Source organism: Neocloeon triangulifer, unplaced genomic scaffold (genome assembly GCF_031216515.1).
Source record: "Neocloeon triangulifer isolate White Clay Creek 2 clone unplaced genomic scaffold, ASM3121651v1 ptg000015l, whole genome shotgun sequence".
NCBI lineage: Eukaryota > Metazoa > Arthropoda > Insecta > Ephemeroptera > Baetidae > Neocloeon > Neocloeon triangulifer.
The window spans coordinates 700,621-713,044 of NW_026775557.1; the positions used below are offsets into that span (position 1 = coordinate 700,621).

Below are 12,424 nucleotides of genomic sequence, written 5' to 3' on the forward strand. Positions count from 1 at the left end.
TAATACTGTGGGAAAAACTACTGTAATTTACAATAAATAAAGCAAAGCTATACCTATTTTTGCACAATTTTTTTTATCAAAAAAATAATCTGGAAAAAATCGCTTGTTTTCCTGCTTCCTTGATCTCTCTGTGGTTCTGAATGCGAGAGATATGATGTTGTTTCGGAAAGTATAGCAGCTGTATGCACATAGAACGCACCTTCTGCCGTTAGCTGCAGTAGAAGACTATTTAAATTTGCAGAAAGAGAGAGACCATTGTGAACAACTGCTTGGAAGCAAAGATTAATTTATCAGCATTTATCAAAATTATTTGCCATGGGCCTCTATAATATAAGTATAGCTATAATTATTATATAATTGCTAAATCGATTTTGCAAAATTTCAATACTAATTAAATAATCACGAACCAAAATATTGGACAATAAAGTGACCATAAAAATACCTCACTTAACTTGTAGGCAAAGCAAATCGCATTTTAAAAGCTCTCCGGTTTTGCATGATAAATTTCAACCCATTAAAAACTTCGACACTCTGGCGCACCTGTATGGTATGATCTCATTGCACGAAAGTGGTGGGATAAATTTTTTTACGATACTAATAATGTAATAAAACGCGTTGCTAACAGCAGTTGGCAAAAAACGCTGCAACAAGAGTGATGCGCGCTTTAACATGCTTGGTGCTGCTGGTGTTTCTTATTCACGCTTGTGTCAGCGTAAGTTGGATTTTTCTTATTTTTATTTATGTAAAATGAGGTGCTAAATTTTATATCTGCTAGCTCTTTTAATTCTTTTTTAGAAAATGTTTAAAATATTTGATATCAATATTCTATTTATTTTTTTAATAATAAAATTAAATTTTAATTAAATCAGGATTCCATATATTCTCCAAACGTCGGCAACATTGAACAAAGAATTTTTATTCTTTGAACTTATAATTTTAATGTTCATAAGTTTAAGCGACAGCACAATTAATAATTTTTTTTTTTAAATACAAGTTAAACAATGGTCAGCAAATTGAGGAAAATGATAACGTCAATTTCACCGGAACAGTGGACGAGGACCTATCTTACTCACTTGAACTACTGACAACAGATGACGAAAGTATGTATTATTTTTTCATTTTCCAATTTAATGTTTAAAAATAATTGATAATTTAAAAAAAAAACTAAAGAAACTGAGATCTCTGAGGATTCGACGGACACACCTGAAATTTCTAAAACATCCATTCCGCACCCACCGATTTTATGCGACGGGATCAAGAATAATGCCACTTCACGAGAAAGCCGAGTTTTGGGCGGCACTGCAGCTACCTCGGGTCAATTTGGCTACTACATGTACATTGTGGGCACTCCGGCCACTGGCAGTGCAATTCAGTGCGGAGGAGCTTTACTGTCCGAAATTTGGGTTGTCACGGCGGCCCAATGCGTTGCAACGTGAGATTTTTGTTTTGATAAATATTCAGGTGCTCTATAAAAATTTTGAAATCAGGGCGGCCAGTGTCACGGTTTACGGTGGCTTAATCACCACTCCAGGTATGACGGACGTCGGAGTCGGCGCTAGCATTATTGTCTATCCAGCTTACAAGAGGAATTTCGTCATTAACGACATAGCCCTGCTGAGGCTTCTCTCCCCATTGACCCTTTCTGGTGCGTTTTTTTTTTCAACAATGAACCTCTCATATTAATTTTTTTTCAACTATGTCCAGCAACGATTGCAACCATCAGAATTTCCACCAAAGATACTTCATCAGGACTGCTGGACAACGTGTCTGTTCGAACCATGGGAATGGGCCCGGCTGACGACAGTGATAATTTTTAAATAGGTTTTTATATCTAACTCAATTAATATTTTTTCTTCAGCCACGACACTGCCGACGACACCGGCGTTAAACTATATTGACTTGGTGAACATAAGAAAATCAACTTGTCTCATTCAAACGGCAGAAACGTACGTCGCCTACCCAAAAAACACTGGCTGCCTCAGTACGTCGACCGCAACAAAAGGGTTCTGTTATGTAAAGATAGAGATATTGAGGATAATTTTTTTTTATGTTTAAAGCAATCATAATTTTAGGCAGACAAAGGGGGTCCAGTTGTGTACACCTCGGACACGGACACGACAGCCAAATTAATTGGAATTAATTCACAGTACTTGGGCTGCCCTAGCTCATATCCTATGTCTTTCACCAGGATCTACCCATATATCTCGTGGATTAAGCAGCAGACCAAAAAAACGTTCACATAATTTTTTTTAAATCTTCTGTTATAATCCGACTTGAGAATTATTTTAAAATTAATTTCAAATGGCTTATTTAAATTATTTCTGATTGCCACAAGGGCAAATTAGTGTAATCAAATTAATTTTCAATCGCCTAATATAATTTTCTCAAACAACCTAATCCAAAGGCTATGTTTTTTCTACTTTGGAATAATGATTTCATAATAATTATGACACGTTTGTGCGTGAAATGAGTTTTTTTGCAACTCTGCTGGCATTTTTGAGGTGGAAATATATTATCCCATTTGCAGCTACAAAAATTATCTCCTGTTCTACACATGATCTTTAATAGATTAATAAATTATTCATATTTTTTCCCATCTATTAATTTTGTTGTTTTATTCTACGCAAGCAAGCACAGGCGATACCAACCAACGATATCATTTAAATTTAACCTGGAGCAAGCTATTAAACGGTGAATGGAATTACAGGCCGATATCAAGGCTTCGACGTCATGTAATTAAATTATCATTTTTTTTAACATAAACTGCATCATATTGAATATTAAAAATGAAAAATATGATTTCTCTTATAGAACCACGTTCTTTTTCAATGCATTTTCCTAGTACATTTGATCAAAAGTTTTGCGATTTCAACCAAATAAGATGTCTGAAATTCTCAGGTTAGTGGCATCTTCTATAATATGTCATTAAAACATTCTTGAATTAATGTGAAGCGATCAAGTCCAGCTTACACGTTTAGCTAGTCCCTATATATTTTTTGAGCAACCATCGGAGAGCCAATTAATTTGCTGCTCCTATCCAACGCACCAGTCGTCATTTATCTAGATAGTGGTGGGATCTCTTTATTATTTTATAGAAGAGCAGTGAGAAAAAAGTTAAGTTGCAACAGTGATGCGTGCTTCAACGCTCTTGGTTCTTTTGGTGCTACTTGGACATTCATTTGCAAGGGTAAGCAAGATGAAATTATCTTTTTGTGTAATCAAATTGTAGTATTAAATTTTATCGCTGCTATTCATGTAAACAGTGCACATCAAGTAAATTGAAGCCTTTTAAAATTATGAGCGCTTCAAGGTGAGATTGCAGGGTGATTGAACGCACAGATTTGTGTTAATCAAGGTGAGAGGTGATAATTTTTTTACCTGTTAGTTGTAGAAAATTCATCGTGAAATTTTCCAACGAAATATATATACAATTAAAAAAGATAATTTTAAATTACAAGCAATTAATTGAATGAGCCAATATAGTTTAAAAAATTTGACTTTAAGTATGTGGCTCAGGGAGACTCACAATTTTTTTGATCGCATCTCTATGTGATGATAATTTTAATTAACCACCACTACAGCAGAAAATTAACACGGAAATGTTTGCGTAAAACACCCTCAGATTGCACAAGTCAATGTTCATTTAAATAATTCCTAGAATAGATTGTGAAAAATATTTAATTTGATTCTTACAAATATTTAAATTAATTCTTGTATAAGTCAAGACGCAGCGCGTGTCATCGTAATTTGTGTCACATATACCGTGAAGAAAATTAAGAGAGCAGTTAATTTCATGGAAAATCTAGTCAACACGGACAATAGCCCGTTTTTTTTTACTTCGTGATCGTCTTCTTGAGTAACGTAAATTGTTGTTTGTTTATTCTACTCAAGTCATACATGAAAAAATTGAATTGGAAAAAAATGAGTAGAAAGGGTTTCACAACTAGCAGAGGTCTGCTAAAACGCCCGACATCAAAAAGAGATCGGCCACCGCATGAACCCACACTATAGAAAAAAAAGAACAATCACGACACTTTAAATTTGCTGCCAAAAATGCTGCTTGCAAAGGGAGGGAAAATTGCTGGTTGGGCAGTCTTTGCAATTGCTATTTAAAAATTACAAAATTTACAATTAAAATTTTTTCACAATAAGCACTTATTTAATATTCGGCGCAATTTTTTTCATTTAGTTCAAATAAAAAATTTTAAAAGCAATAAAAAAAATTACGTTTTCCAGTCCCATATATGTGTGGGCTTTAGAGGTTGATCATTATAATTAGTTATATTTCTGATCTTTAAGTGCAATTCCAACGGTCCCTTGCAAGACGAGACAACTGAACAAGTAGAATCAACCACAACAGAAGATGAAGAACTTCCCTACTCACTTGAACTTCTGACCAAAGATGACGAGGGTCAGTTTTTCAAATATCCAAATATAATCTATTCATTAAATTTTTCATAAAATTGAAGTTACCGAAAGCGTGGAGGAGTCGACGGAAACTCCCAATATTGCCAATAAACCCATTCAACACCCACCAATAGGCGAAAAAACTGGATTTTCCAACGTCACTGCACGCGAGGGCCGAGTTTTGGGCGGCACTGCAGCTACCGCGGGTCAATTTGGCTACTACATGTTCATTGCGGGCAGTACAGCCTCTGGTACTTCACTTCTCTGCGGTGGTGCCTTACTGTCCGAAATTTGGGTCATCACAGCTGCCCAATGCGTCGCAACGTGAGACTTTTTCATAAATAATCAGACGCTGTATTATGGAAATTTTAAATACAGGGCAGCCAGTGTCACCGTCTACGGTGGTTTGATCACCACTCCAGGCATGACGGACGTCGGAATCGGCGCTAGCATTCTCGTCCATCCGTCTTACAAAAGGAACTTTGTTATTAACGACATAGCCCTGCTGAGGCTTCTCTCTCCAATGACCCTTTCTGGTGAGTTATTTTCGTTTTAATCGCCAACGAATCGCAAAAACAATCAAAATGAATTCTTTTCAGCGACAATTTCCACGATCAGAATTTCCACGAGGGATCCATCGAACGGACTGGACAACGTGTCTGTCCGCACCATGGGCATGGGCCCGGCTGACGACAGTGAGATTTTTTTTCAAATTTTATATTCAAATTAAATTAAAATTGCAATTCAGCCACCGAGCTGGCCACGACGCCGGCGTTAAATTACATCGACTTGGTGAACTTGAAAAAGTGGACTTGTCTCATTCAAACGGCGGAAACGTACGTCTCGTATCCAAAAAACGCTGGCTGCCTCAGCTCGTCAACCGCAACAAAAGGATTCTGTTTTGTAAATATTGAGACATTTTTGATAGCTCAATTATTATTGATCATCATAATTTTAGGCGGACGCAGGTGGACCAGTTGTGTACACCTCGGACACGGACTCGTCAGCCAAGCTGATTGGAATTAATTCGCAGTACTTGGGCTGCCCTAGCTCGTACCCCATGTCTTACACCAGGATCTACCCATATATCCCGTGGATCAAGCAGCAGACCAAAAAAACCTTTACCTAAATAAAAATCGTGTTTAAATCCTACTCATAATTGGTTAAATAATTCATAATTTAATATTAATGATATTCGAAAGATTCCTGGTTATTGCCCTCAAATAAATTTTTAAGACGTTTTATATGATTTTCTGGATCAATCTAATCGAAATGCTTAAAACTTATTTGTTTTGGAAAGAAATAAAATCATTTTCATCTCATAATTGACCATTATAACGCATTTCAACGTGACGCTTAACTTACATTTCTGGCTTTGCTGGTATTTTCAAGGTGGAACATTTCAAATGCAGCAACAAAACTTTCTACTGCTCTTCATTTCATCCTAATAACAGCTTAATAAATTGATACTATTTTCCAACTTCACCATTTTTTTGTGTTTTTATCAAAGCAAGTGAGTAGAGATACAAATCTACTCCATTTAAATTTTTCCTCGAGCTATTAAAAACGAAGAGTGGGATTACAGACCAATTTTAAAAATAAGTATTTTTCTGTTATTATTGACAATATCCTTATCATGCTAAATCTCTCCTGCTTTGCAATAAAACAGATTCAGAAAATTCTGACGCGGAAATTATTTTACTGCTCTTGCAATTAGCATAAAATAAAAATAAAGTGAAGAGGTTTAAATTAATTCATGTCCGACCGCGCCTTCAGGTATAATAATAAAAGAAAATCAATAAATTAATCCCACCCAGACGAGAACGAGTTTGGCCCTGACGCATTCCAATCGGCGCGAGTGATTCCCAAAATCTCTATGAGGTAGGTGCCGAATTTCGTGTGATGCAATGGACCACTAAAAAGGTCGATGCTCTTCTCCACGCGACTCGGCACAAAACTCGTTTGTCTCTGGGAGGCAAATTAAAATCTTGTGCGTATCCTGCTGTCCGGGTGATTTATCGTACGTCGGTTCAAAATTCGTTGGAGTCTAGGAGAGCTGAATATTGCCGTCCAAATGGCTCGAATCGCCAAAGGGACCGTCTTCATCATCATACTAATTGCCGGAGTGGCCACTGCTGAGATGGTAGTTTGCTTTTTTTTTAATTTCTAAATGAGCTTTAATCGAGAGCGCCTATCATACTCGCATTAATATTAATGGCATAGAGGCGTCTTCAATTTAATTCAAGATGGGATCATTAGCATTTTTAGCGGTACCACGCCTATAATCGCTCAAGCAAAAACGTATTATTGTACAAGTCCGCGATTTTTTTTTATTACAAGTTGAGATAAGGCTTTCGCTTGATGGATATGAAACTTGTAACAAACCGTCTTAATTTTAGTATTTTCTCCATGAACTTTTTCTGATGAGAGTGCTAAGGTTCCATGTTATAATTGTATAGAATCAAAAACCACAATTTACGACATTGATTGGTGACAAAACTAAATGAAATAATTTTTACAGTTATTTAAATGGGTAATTACCGTGATCAGTGTGCAATTATATGGACCTTAATCAATTACTTTAATTCTGGAGGTAACTATTTTCATCATTGCAGCCTATTTAAAGCAGAAGAATAGAAGAAAGATTAACAAAGAGGAATTAAAGTGGATTTTTCTCGATTTTTTCCCCGCTAATAGCTGAAAGTAACAAAAATAAACGAAGCCCTGCTCTATAATTTTCCTGAGAATTTAACACCAAAAATATTTATAAGTAGTGACGACCAAAATTTTAATAAATAATTAAATATTTAAAAAGATAATCAGAAATCAGAAGCTCGTTAGAAAATCTTGTTGCAATGAGTGGTCATCGTGATTGCGGCTATTTGATTACTGATACTATGTATAAAAGATATTAACCATTCGTTGGAAATAAAATCAATAATATTCCAATTGAAGCAAACTGCACTAAAATTGTGAGAGAAAGATTAATAATAAATAAATTACATTAAACAAACAAAGTTATATATTTCTATATACATTTTTTTTAAATTATCCCACATAAAAATTATGAACTTGAAATTGCAATTTCAGAATGGTACAAAAAGAAACAACCAAGGACGGATTCTTGGCGGAACCACGACCACCATAGACCAGTACCCCTTTCTAGTCTACGTTGAGTCTTTGGTGGAGGGCACTGATTTGAAGCGACCGTGTGGCGGCGCGATTCTCAACGACAACCACGTCCTCACCGCCGCTCAGTGCGTTATATTGTAATGAGTTTAGCATAAAGGAAGGAGAGGACCGTCGGTTTAAATTCAAGAGGCGTTGTTTTTTCTTTCTTTCAGAACGCCATCGATCAAGGTGATCGCGGGCGTTTCAGATCCGACGGACCCGGCAGCGCAGATCTCGTACGGCCACGCGCTTATTCACCCCAGCTACCGGCGCAATTTCCAAATAAACGATATTGCAATAGTGAGACTCGTAAGGCCATTACGGCTTTTCACTGGTAAAACGAACAATTCTGAATATTCGGAATTTTTTTAATATTCATTTTATATCATTCAATTAAAAAAAAATTATATTCTAAAAGCAACCAAAAGAAATCAAAATTTGGCTGTAAATAAGTATTCAAGAGGCTTTAAATTTCACGCCGTTAATTTACATAGCCTGTATGATAAAATGAAAAGAAGTACTTTAAAGTTCAGGGTCAGAGTATATTAATAGTTGCAAATTGCTATTTATTGGGTTCTAATTTTTTTTGTCTTTATTTGTAAATAGACAAATTAAAACCAACAAAGAAATTAAATTGAACTTATTCAAGAGAGAAAGAAACATTGGAAATTATAAGAATTGCTTCTTCATCATTGATTTATAGTAATTTACACAATGATAAAAATTATATTGTTTTAAACGCGTTAAAAATATAATCGGTTTTTTTTAATAAGAGGATTTACTTAAGGAACTGTGTCGCCCGTGAGAATAACAAAGATATCGTCGGTCCATCTGGACAGATTTACAATGCGGACGATCGGTTGGGGTTCGACAGACAGCAGTGCCACAATCCAAACCACTATCAACGAGGTGGACATGGTGCAAATACCAAGAAGAGTATGCAAGGACAAGACGATTGCTATCCACGTCACTTATCCCGCAATGACCTCGTGCCTGGGAACCGATTTAGGCAACAATATTGGCACAAAAGGCTTTTGTTATGTACGTTTCTAAAACCATTATCAAATTTATTTATATTTCTGCCAGTGCAATCAATGAAAACAATTAATCTTGTCAGGGGGACGCAGGTGGACCAGTGCTTTACAAGTTTCAAGGCGACTCTCTATTCACTCTGGTTGGCATTCTGAGTGAGTACCAATTATGTCCTTACGCGTACCCAACAAGCTACACCAGGGTCGGGCCTTACTTTGCTTGGATCAGGAAAGTGGCTAAAAGGTTTGATTCGTAAGAATTGCAATTAAATTAATTAATTATTGTAAAAAAATTTATGAAATTCGTGTTAAATTAAATAGCTTTCAATTGTAAAGAGTCGGATAGTTTTATTTGATAAATATTTTAAATACTTGATCTCAAAGAAAGGATTTCAGATTGTTGCAAAAGTACCATTAGTGAATAAATCTCTAACCTACCACGTTGTTATTGAGTTCCTTCCAAGCACTCGCAACTTTCCGTTATTCTGCTGGCACGAAAATGCCTTTGCCCAATGATCAATACTCGACGGGGTTATACATCATAAAAAACCGCCAGTGGTACAAAGCGCCGTAAGGGTGTCACGTTTTATCTTTAGGGACGTTTCCAAACTTGATTCCAAAAAAAAATATTATTTTCTGCCAGCCAAAGGAGATAAGCATGTTTTTGTAACAGGATTTCTTATCCTTTCCTTCAATTTTAGAAGAAAATAATGCAGAAAAAGTGATTAGATTTATTTAAAGGAAGAGAGTCACTCAGTAGATTAAAAGGAAAATCATTCATCGTTACGTCATGCCGCTTCGATATATTGATCTCTAGTATCTCTACAAAAATATCAAAATACTTTTTATTAATTAAATCACAAATTTATATTAAAAAATTGCAAACTTTTAATTATAAATTTGAAGGAAATACAAGGAGGAACGTACTTGTTTGATCCTCATGCGCTGCACTGGTGAGTTTAAGAAACTTAAATGAGATGTCGAGAATTAAGGGATGGAGCTGCTGCAGAGGCAAAACCACACAATGGATAGAGCCACAGGCCGAAAGTTCTTAGGCCGGTGCTGTTCACCGGGGTCTGTGCCCGTCCATCGTCAGTACACGAGGGCACACGTGAGTCATATCGAGTGGATTTATTTAGTGCGTATGCAAATTTTCAGTGAAATGCGCAACCACAATTCGCCCCGCCACGAACACACAGCATACGCGCAGCCTAATTTCCAACAACACCCTTTTGCCCCCGGACGCGAGAGCGAAACAAACCGGCAACATTTCATTTGGTTCCGCCTGTGTCAGCCACTCAGAAAACCGAAAAAGAGGGCAAGGGTCACAAATATCCTGGTTATAGGGTTGTTTTTAGCGCGACACTGTCATGGGAAAATTTGGTATATGAATGGAGTAAATTTTACTTTTCCCTTAGTTTTTTACTTTATAGTTAAGGTTTGAAATTTTTTCGTCGCTATTTCATGAAACAAAATTCATGACGTTTTATTTTGTTTTTGCTTTGAATATTAACAAGAAAAACTGCATCAATTCAATTGAAATTTACTTTAAAACAATTTTTTATAAAAAACTAATTCACTGTGAAAATAATTAACCAATCTTATATGTAAGGATAGTGGATGAAATACTTTGTACAATCTCCGGGAGCAAAATGAGCATTTAATTATTTTAAACGATAATGTATATTTTCAATTCTTCTAAATTCTCAAATAAAAACTCTTCTTATATTGTTGGATGGGAAACGAGTGGCGAATATGAGGCTCTCGAGATGTGGGTCACGTAGAACAAGCAGCAATGACCGCCCATTTCGGCTGGCCACAAAGGGTTCAGAGGCGAGGGCGAAAAATCTTGCGAAGCTCTAGCATCAGCACTTTTCTCATTTCATATTTCGCGTTTGCCCCTGAACGTCTTTTTATTGTTAATTGCATGGCCACAGCAATGTTCTCTTTCAAGAGGGGTGTCGCGAATTTTTGCTGACTCTGTCACACTCAGTGACTATACAAAACTAGCAGAGCAGCGTCTCCTGGTGTGGTAAAATTCGCTCCACAGATAATTATTATTAAATCAATTGAAAAAAAATACTATTTGTAATATATTTATGTCTCTTTTTCAGGACGAAATAAAATATAAAAACGAAGGAAATGGTTTGAACAAAATTGAAATATTTTTTTATCGTAAAGGTGAGCTTAATTAAATTTCCCAATTTTCAAGTATTTCAACATGAAAGCAACAAATAAATTAAGTAATTTAATAATCTAAGTGCTTGATGTTCCGTTTTGCACGATGCAAGCTGTCGGGAAGCTGCAAGCAAATCGTTTAGGGATCATGCAGTCCGACTTTGCCCATTCCGTCTCCTCAATTTCAGCCCTTTCCACAATCCTGAAATCCATTCCAAAAACGGGATATTTGGGAAAATCCTTTTCTCAACTTGTATTCAACCTTAATTCAACGCAGTCACCGCTTTTGTCGTTGGCGTTCACCAGCTTAATGCTGTTTTTGTCAAAATCGTATCCTCCGACCATCCAGTAAAATCTGCCGTCTTGCGCCATATCGGTCGCTCCCATCCAAAACCCTTCTCCGTCTTGTCCTTTTCCATTTAAATTAGACTTTTTCACATTTAAAACAGTCGCAAACTCGTGCTTCTTTGTCAAAATGGACCCATTTAAGAGGAGAAAATTTGGCTGAAATAAAGAAATTTCACCGTCCTACCTTAAAACGGCAGGCTGCACTGATAAAGTTGAAAGCAGCAAACCCTCCAGTGGTCGGATGAACACTGAAGGGATGTGGAAAAATGGCTTCATCAGATTGACTCTCAACTAATTGGCGTTGCAGTAATTAATTGGGAGAAAGGAGACACCAACACCTTGACATCACATATTAATTGTGCACACAAATAGCTTTTTTAGTTCTTTGAACGCTAATTGCATAATTATATCAAATTTCAAGTTTCTGTTGAAATTGGTTTATATACTTTATCAGCCCCCCAAGTTGACATAGAAACACGATTTTGAGATTTCAATTTATGTTTTTAGTACCATGTTTAACGATGAGACGAGTGAAAGCACTTTCGGCTTGTGGGTTTAAAATCGGAGCCAGGTTCATGCCGTATTTGCGGCAGAAGTGGTAGGCTTGGTACCAGGTCTGACTAATAAAAGTGAGTTACGCCGCTAATTAAGCTGTAAAAACGTCCGCACCTTTGCCATTTTCGAAATATACATTCGCGTCGCCGCTACTCGGAGCAGCCGCATGTCCCCCACTGTAAAAATTCAAGCATCAAACCCCACTAAAAATGTTGGCAAAAAAATATACCTTTCCTTTCGCATGATTTTGTTATCTATATAATTACAACGTCATAAAATGAAAATTGCCTTAATTATTTGAGTTTACAGTGTTGTTATTTTCTTTGGCGGTTGTGCTCGGGAAGACGTTGAAGCACTTGGCGTAGCATTCAAATTCGTTTCGATTTACATCCTCGTCTATATATGAAATGGACGAATCAAACTAAAAATGTTGTGTTAAATTTCAGATGAGTTTTACCAGAATCTTCTGGTAACGATGGTATTTCCCATGGCATTTGTGCGCTTATCTAAATGTGTAAGATGAAATTTCGTTTGTTAAGTAAGGAGTGTGAAAATTCGTACCAGCGACGAGAAGGAGATAAAAAGCAAATAAACCAAAGCTTTCATTTCACGGAGTAGCCACGTTCTGCATCAACACACATCCGCTGGCGTTTCTAGTTTCTAGCGAGAGGAAATGAAAACGAATGGCGCTGGCATCCACTTCATAAAAAAGATTTTTTTTTTCTAAAATTATA

The 12,424-nt window shown here is 36.4% G+C and overlaps 4 protein-coding genes across 4 annotated transcripts; 3 read left to right on the forward strand and 1 right to left on the reverse strand.

Moving 5' to 3' along the window:
- The first annotated feature begins 638 nt into the window (after window positions 1–638).
- Window positions 639–2,588, forward strand: LOC132202506 (brachyurin-like). The gene is made up of 7 exons (XM_059629461.1): window positions 639–712; window positions 995–1,100; window positions 1,171–1,432; window positions 1,488–1,645; window positions 1,705–1,803; window positions 1,859–2,013; window positions 2,073–2,588. The coding sequence occupies exons 1-7, from the start codon at window positions 656–658 to the stop codon at window positions 2,241–2,243; spliced, it is 1,008 nt and encodes a 335-aa protein (XP_059485444.1). The 5' UTR covers window positions 639–655; the 3' UTR covers window positions 2,244–2,588.
- Window positions 2,589–3,130: 542 nt separating this feature from the next.
- On the forward strand, window positions 3,131–5,536 carry LOC132202604 (brachyurin-like). The gene is made up of 7 exons (XM_059629610.1): window positions 3,131–3,187; window positions 4,300–4,411; window positions 4,470–4,731; window positions 4,786–4,943; window positions 5,007–5,102; window positions 5,156–5,310; window positions 5,366–5,536. The coding sequence occupies exons 1-7, from the start codon at window positions 3,131–3,133 to the stop codon at window positions 5,534–5,536; spliced, it is 1,011 nt and encodes a 336-aa protein (XP_059485593.1).
- Window positions 5,537–6,328: 792 nt separating this feature from the next.
- On the forward strand, window positions 6,329–8,866 carry LOC132202605 (trypsin, alkaline C-like). The gene is made up of 5 exons (XM_059629611.1): window positions 6,329–6,550; window positions 7,498–7,676; window positions 7,752–7,912; window positions 8,366–8,619; window positions 8,696–8,866. The coding sequence occupies exons 1-5, from the start codon at window positions 6,482–6,484 to the stop codon at window positions 8,864–8,866; spliced, it is 834 nt and encodes a 277-aa protein (XP_059485594.1). The 5' UTR covers window positions 6,329–6,481.
- A 1,468-nt stretch (window positions 8,867–10,334) lies between these two features.
- On the reverse strand, window positions 10,335–12,336 carry LOC132202689 (uncharacterized). The gene is made up of 8 exons (XM_059629768.1): window positions 12,252–12,336; window positions 12,148–12,196; window positions 11,998–12,086; window positions 11,920–11,944; window positions 11,805–11,866; window positions 11,646–11,751; window positions 11,050–11,197; window positions 10,335–10,989 (listed from the first exon to the last, which is right to left on the reverse strand). The coding sequence occupies exons 1-8, from the start codon at window positions 12,294–12,296 to the stop codon at window positions 10,866–10,868; spliced, it is 648 nt and encodes a 215-aa protein (XP_059485751.1). The 5' UTR covers window positions 12,297–12,336; the 3' UTR covers window positions 10,335–10,865.
- Window positions 12,337–12,424: the final 88 nt, after the last annotated feature.

Coding starts and splice junctions, on each gene's coding strand:
- LOC132202604 (XM_059629610.1), top strand. CDS start 3,131: ATGCGTGCTTCAACGCTCTTGGTTCTTTTGGTGCTACTTGGACATTCA. Junction 4,732..4,785: donor GCTGCCCAATGCGTCGCAAC/GTGAGACTTTTT, acceptor TTTTAAATACAG/GGCAGCCAGTGTCACCGTCT. Junction 5,311..5,365: donor CAACAAAAGGATTCTGTTTT/GTAAATATTGAG, acceptor TCATAATTTTAG/GCGGACGCAGGTGGACCAGT.
- LOC132202506 (XM_059629461.1), top strand. CDS start 656: ATGCGCGCTTTAACATGCTTGGTGCTGCTGGTGTTTCTTATTCACGCT. Junction 1,101..1,170: donor ACTGACAACAGATGACGAAA/GTATGTATTATT, acceptor AAAAAACTAAAG/AAACTGAGATCTCTGAGGAT. Junction 1,804..1,858: donor AATGGGCCCGGCTGACGACA/GTGATAATTTTT, acceptor TTTTTTCTTCAG/CCACGACACTGCCGACGACA.
- LOC132202689 (XM_059629768.1), bottom strand. CDS start 12,296: ATGAAAGCTTTGGTTTATTTGCTTTTTATCTCCTTCTCGTCGCTG. Junction 12,197..12,251: donor TTATCTCCTTCTCGTCGCTG/GTACGAATTTTC, acceptor TTACACATTTAG/ATAAGCGCACAAATGCCATG. Junction 11,752..11,804: donor ATATTTCGAAAATGGCAAAG/GTGCGGACGTTT, acceptor TTTATTAGTCAG/ACCTGGTACCAAGCCTACCA.
- LOC132202605 (XM_059629611.1), top strand. CDS start 6,482: ATGGCTCGAATCGCCAAAGGGACCGTCTTCATCATCATACTAATTGCC. Junction 6,551..7,497: donor GAGTGGCCACTGCTGAGATG/GTAGTTTGCTTT, acceptor TTGCAATTTCAG/AATGGTACAAAAAGAAACAA. Junction 8,620..8,695: donor GCACAAAAGGCTTTTGTTAT/GTACGTTTCTAA, acceptor TAATCTTGTCAG/GGGGACGCAGGTGGACCAGT.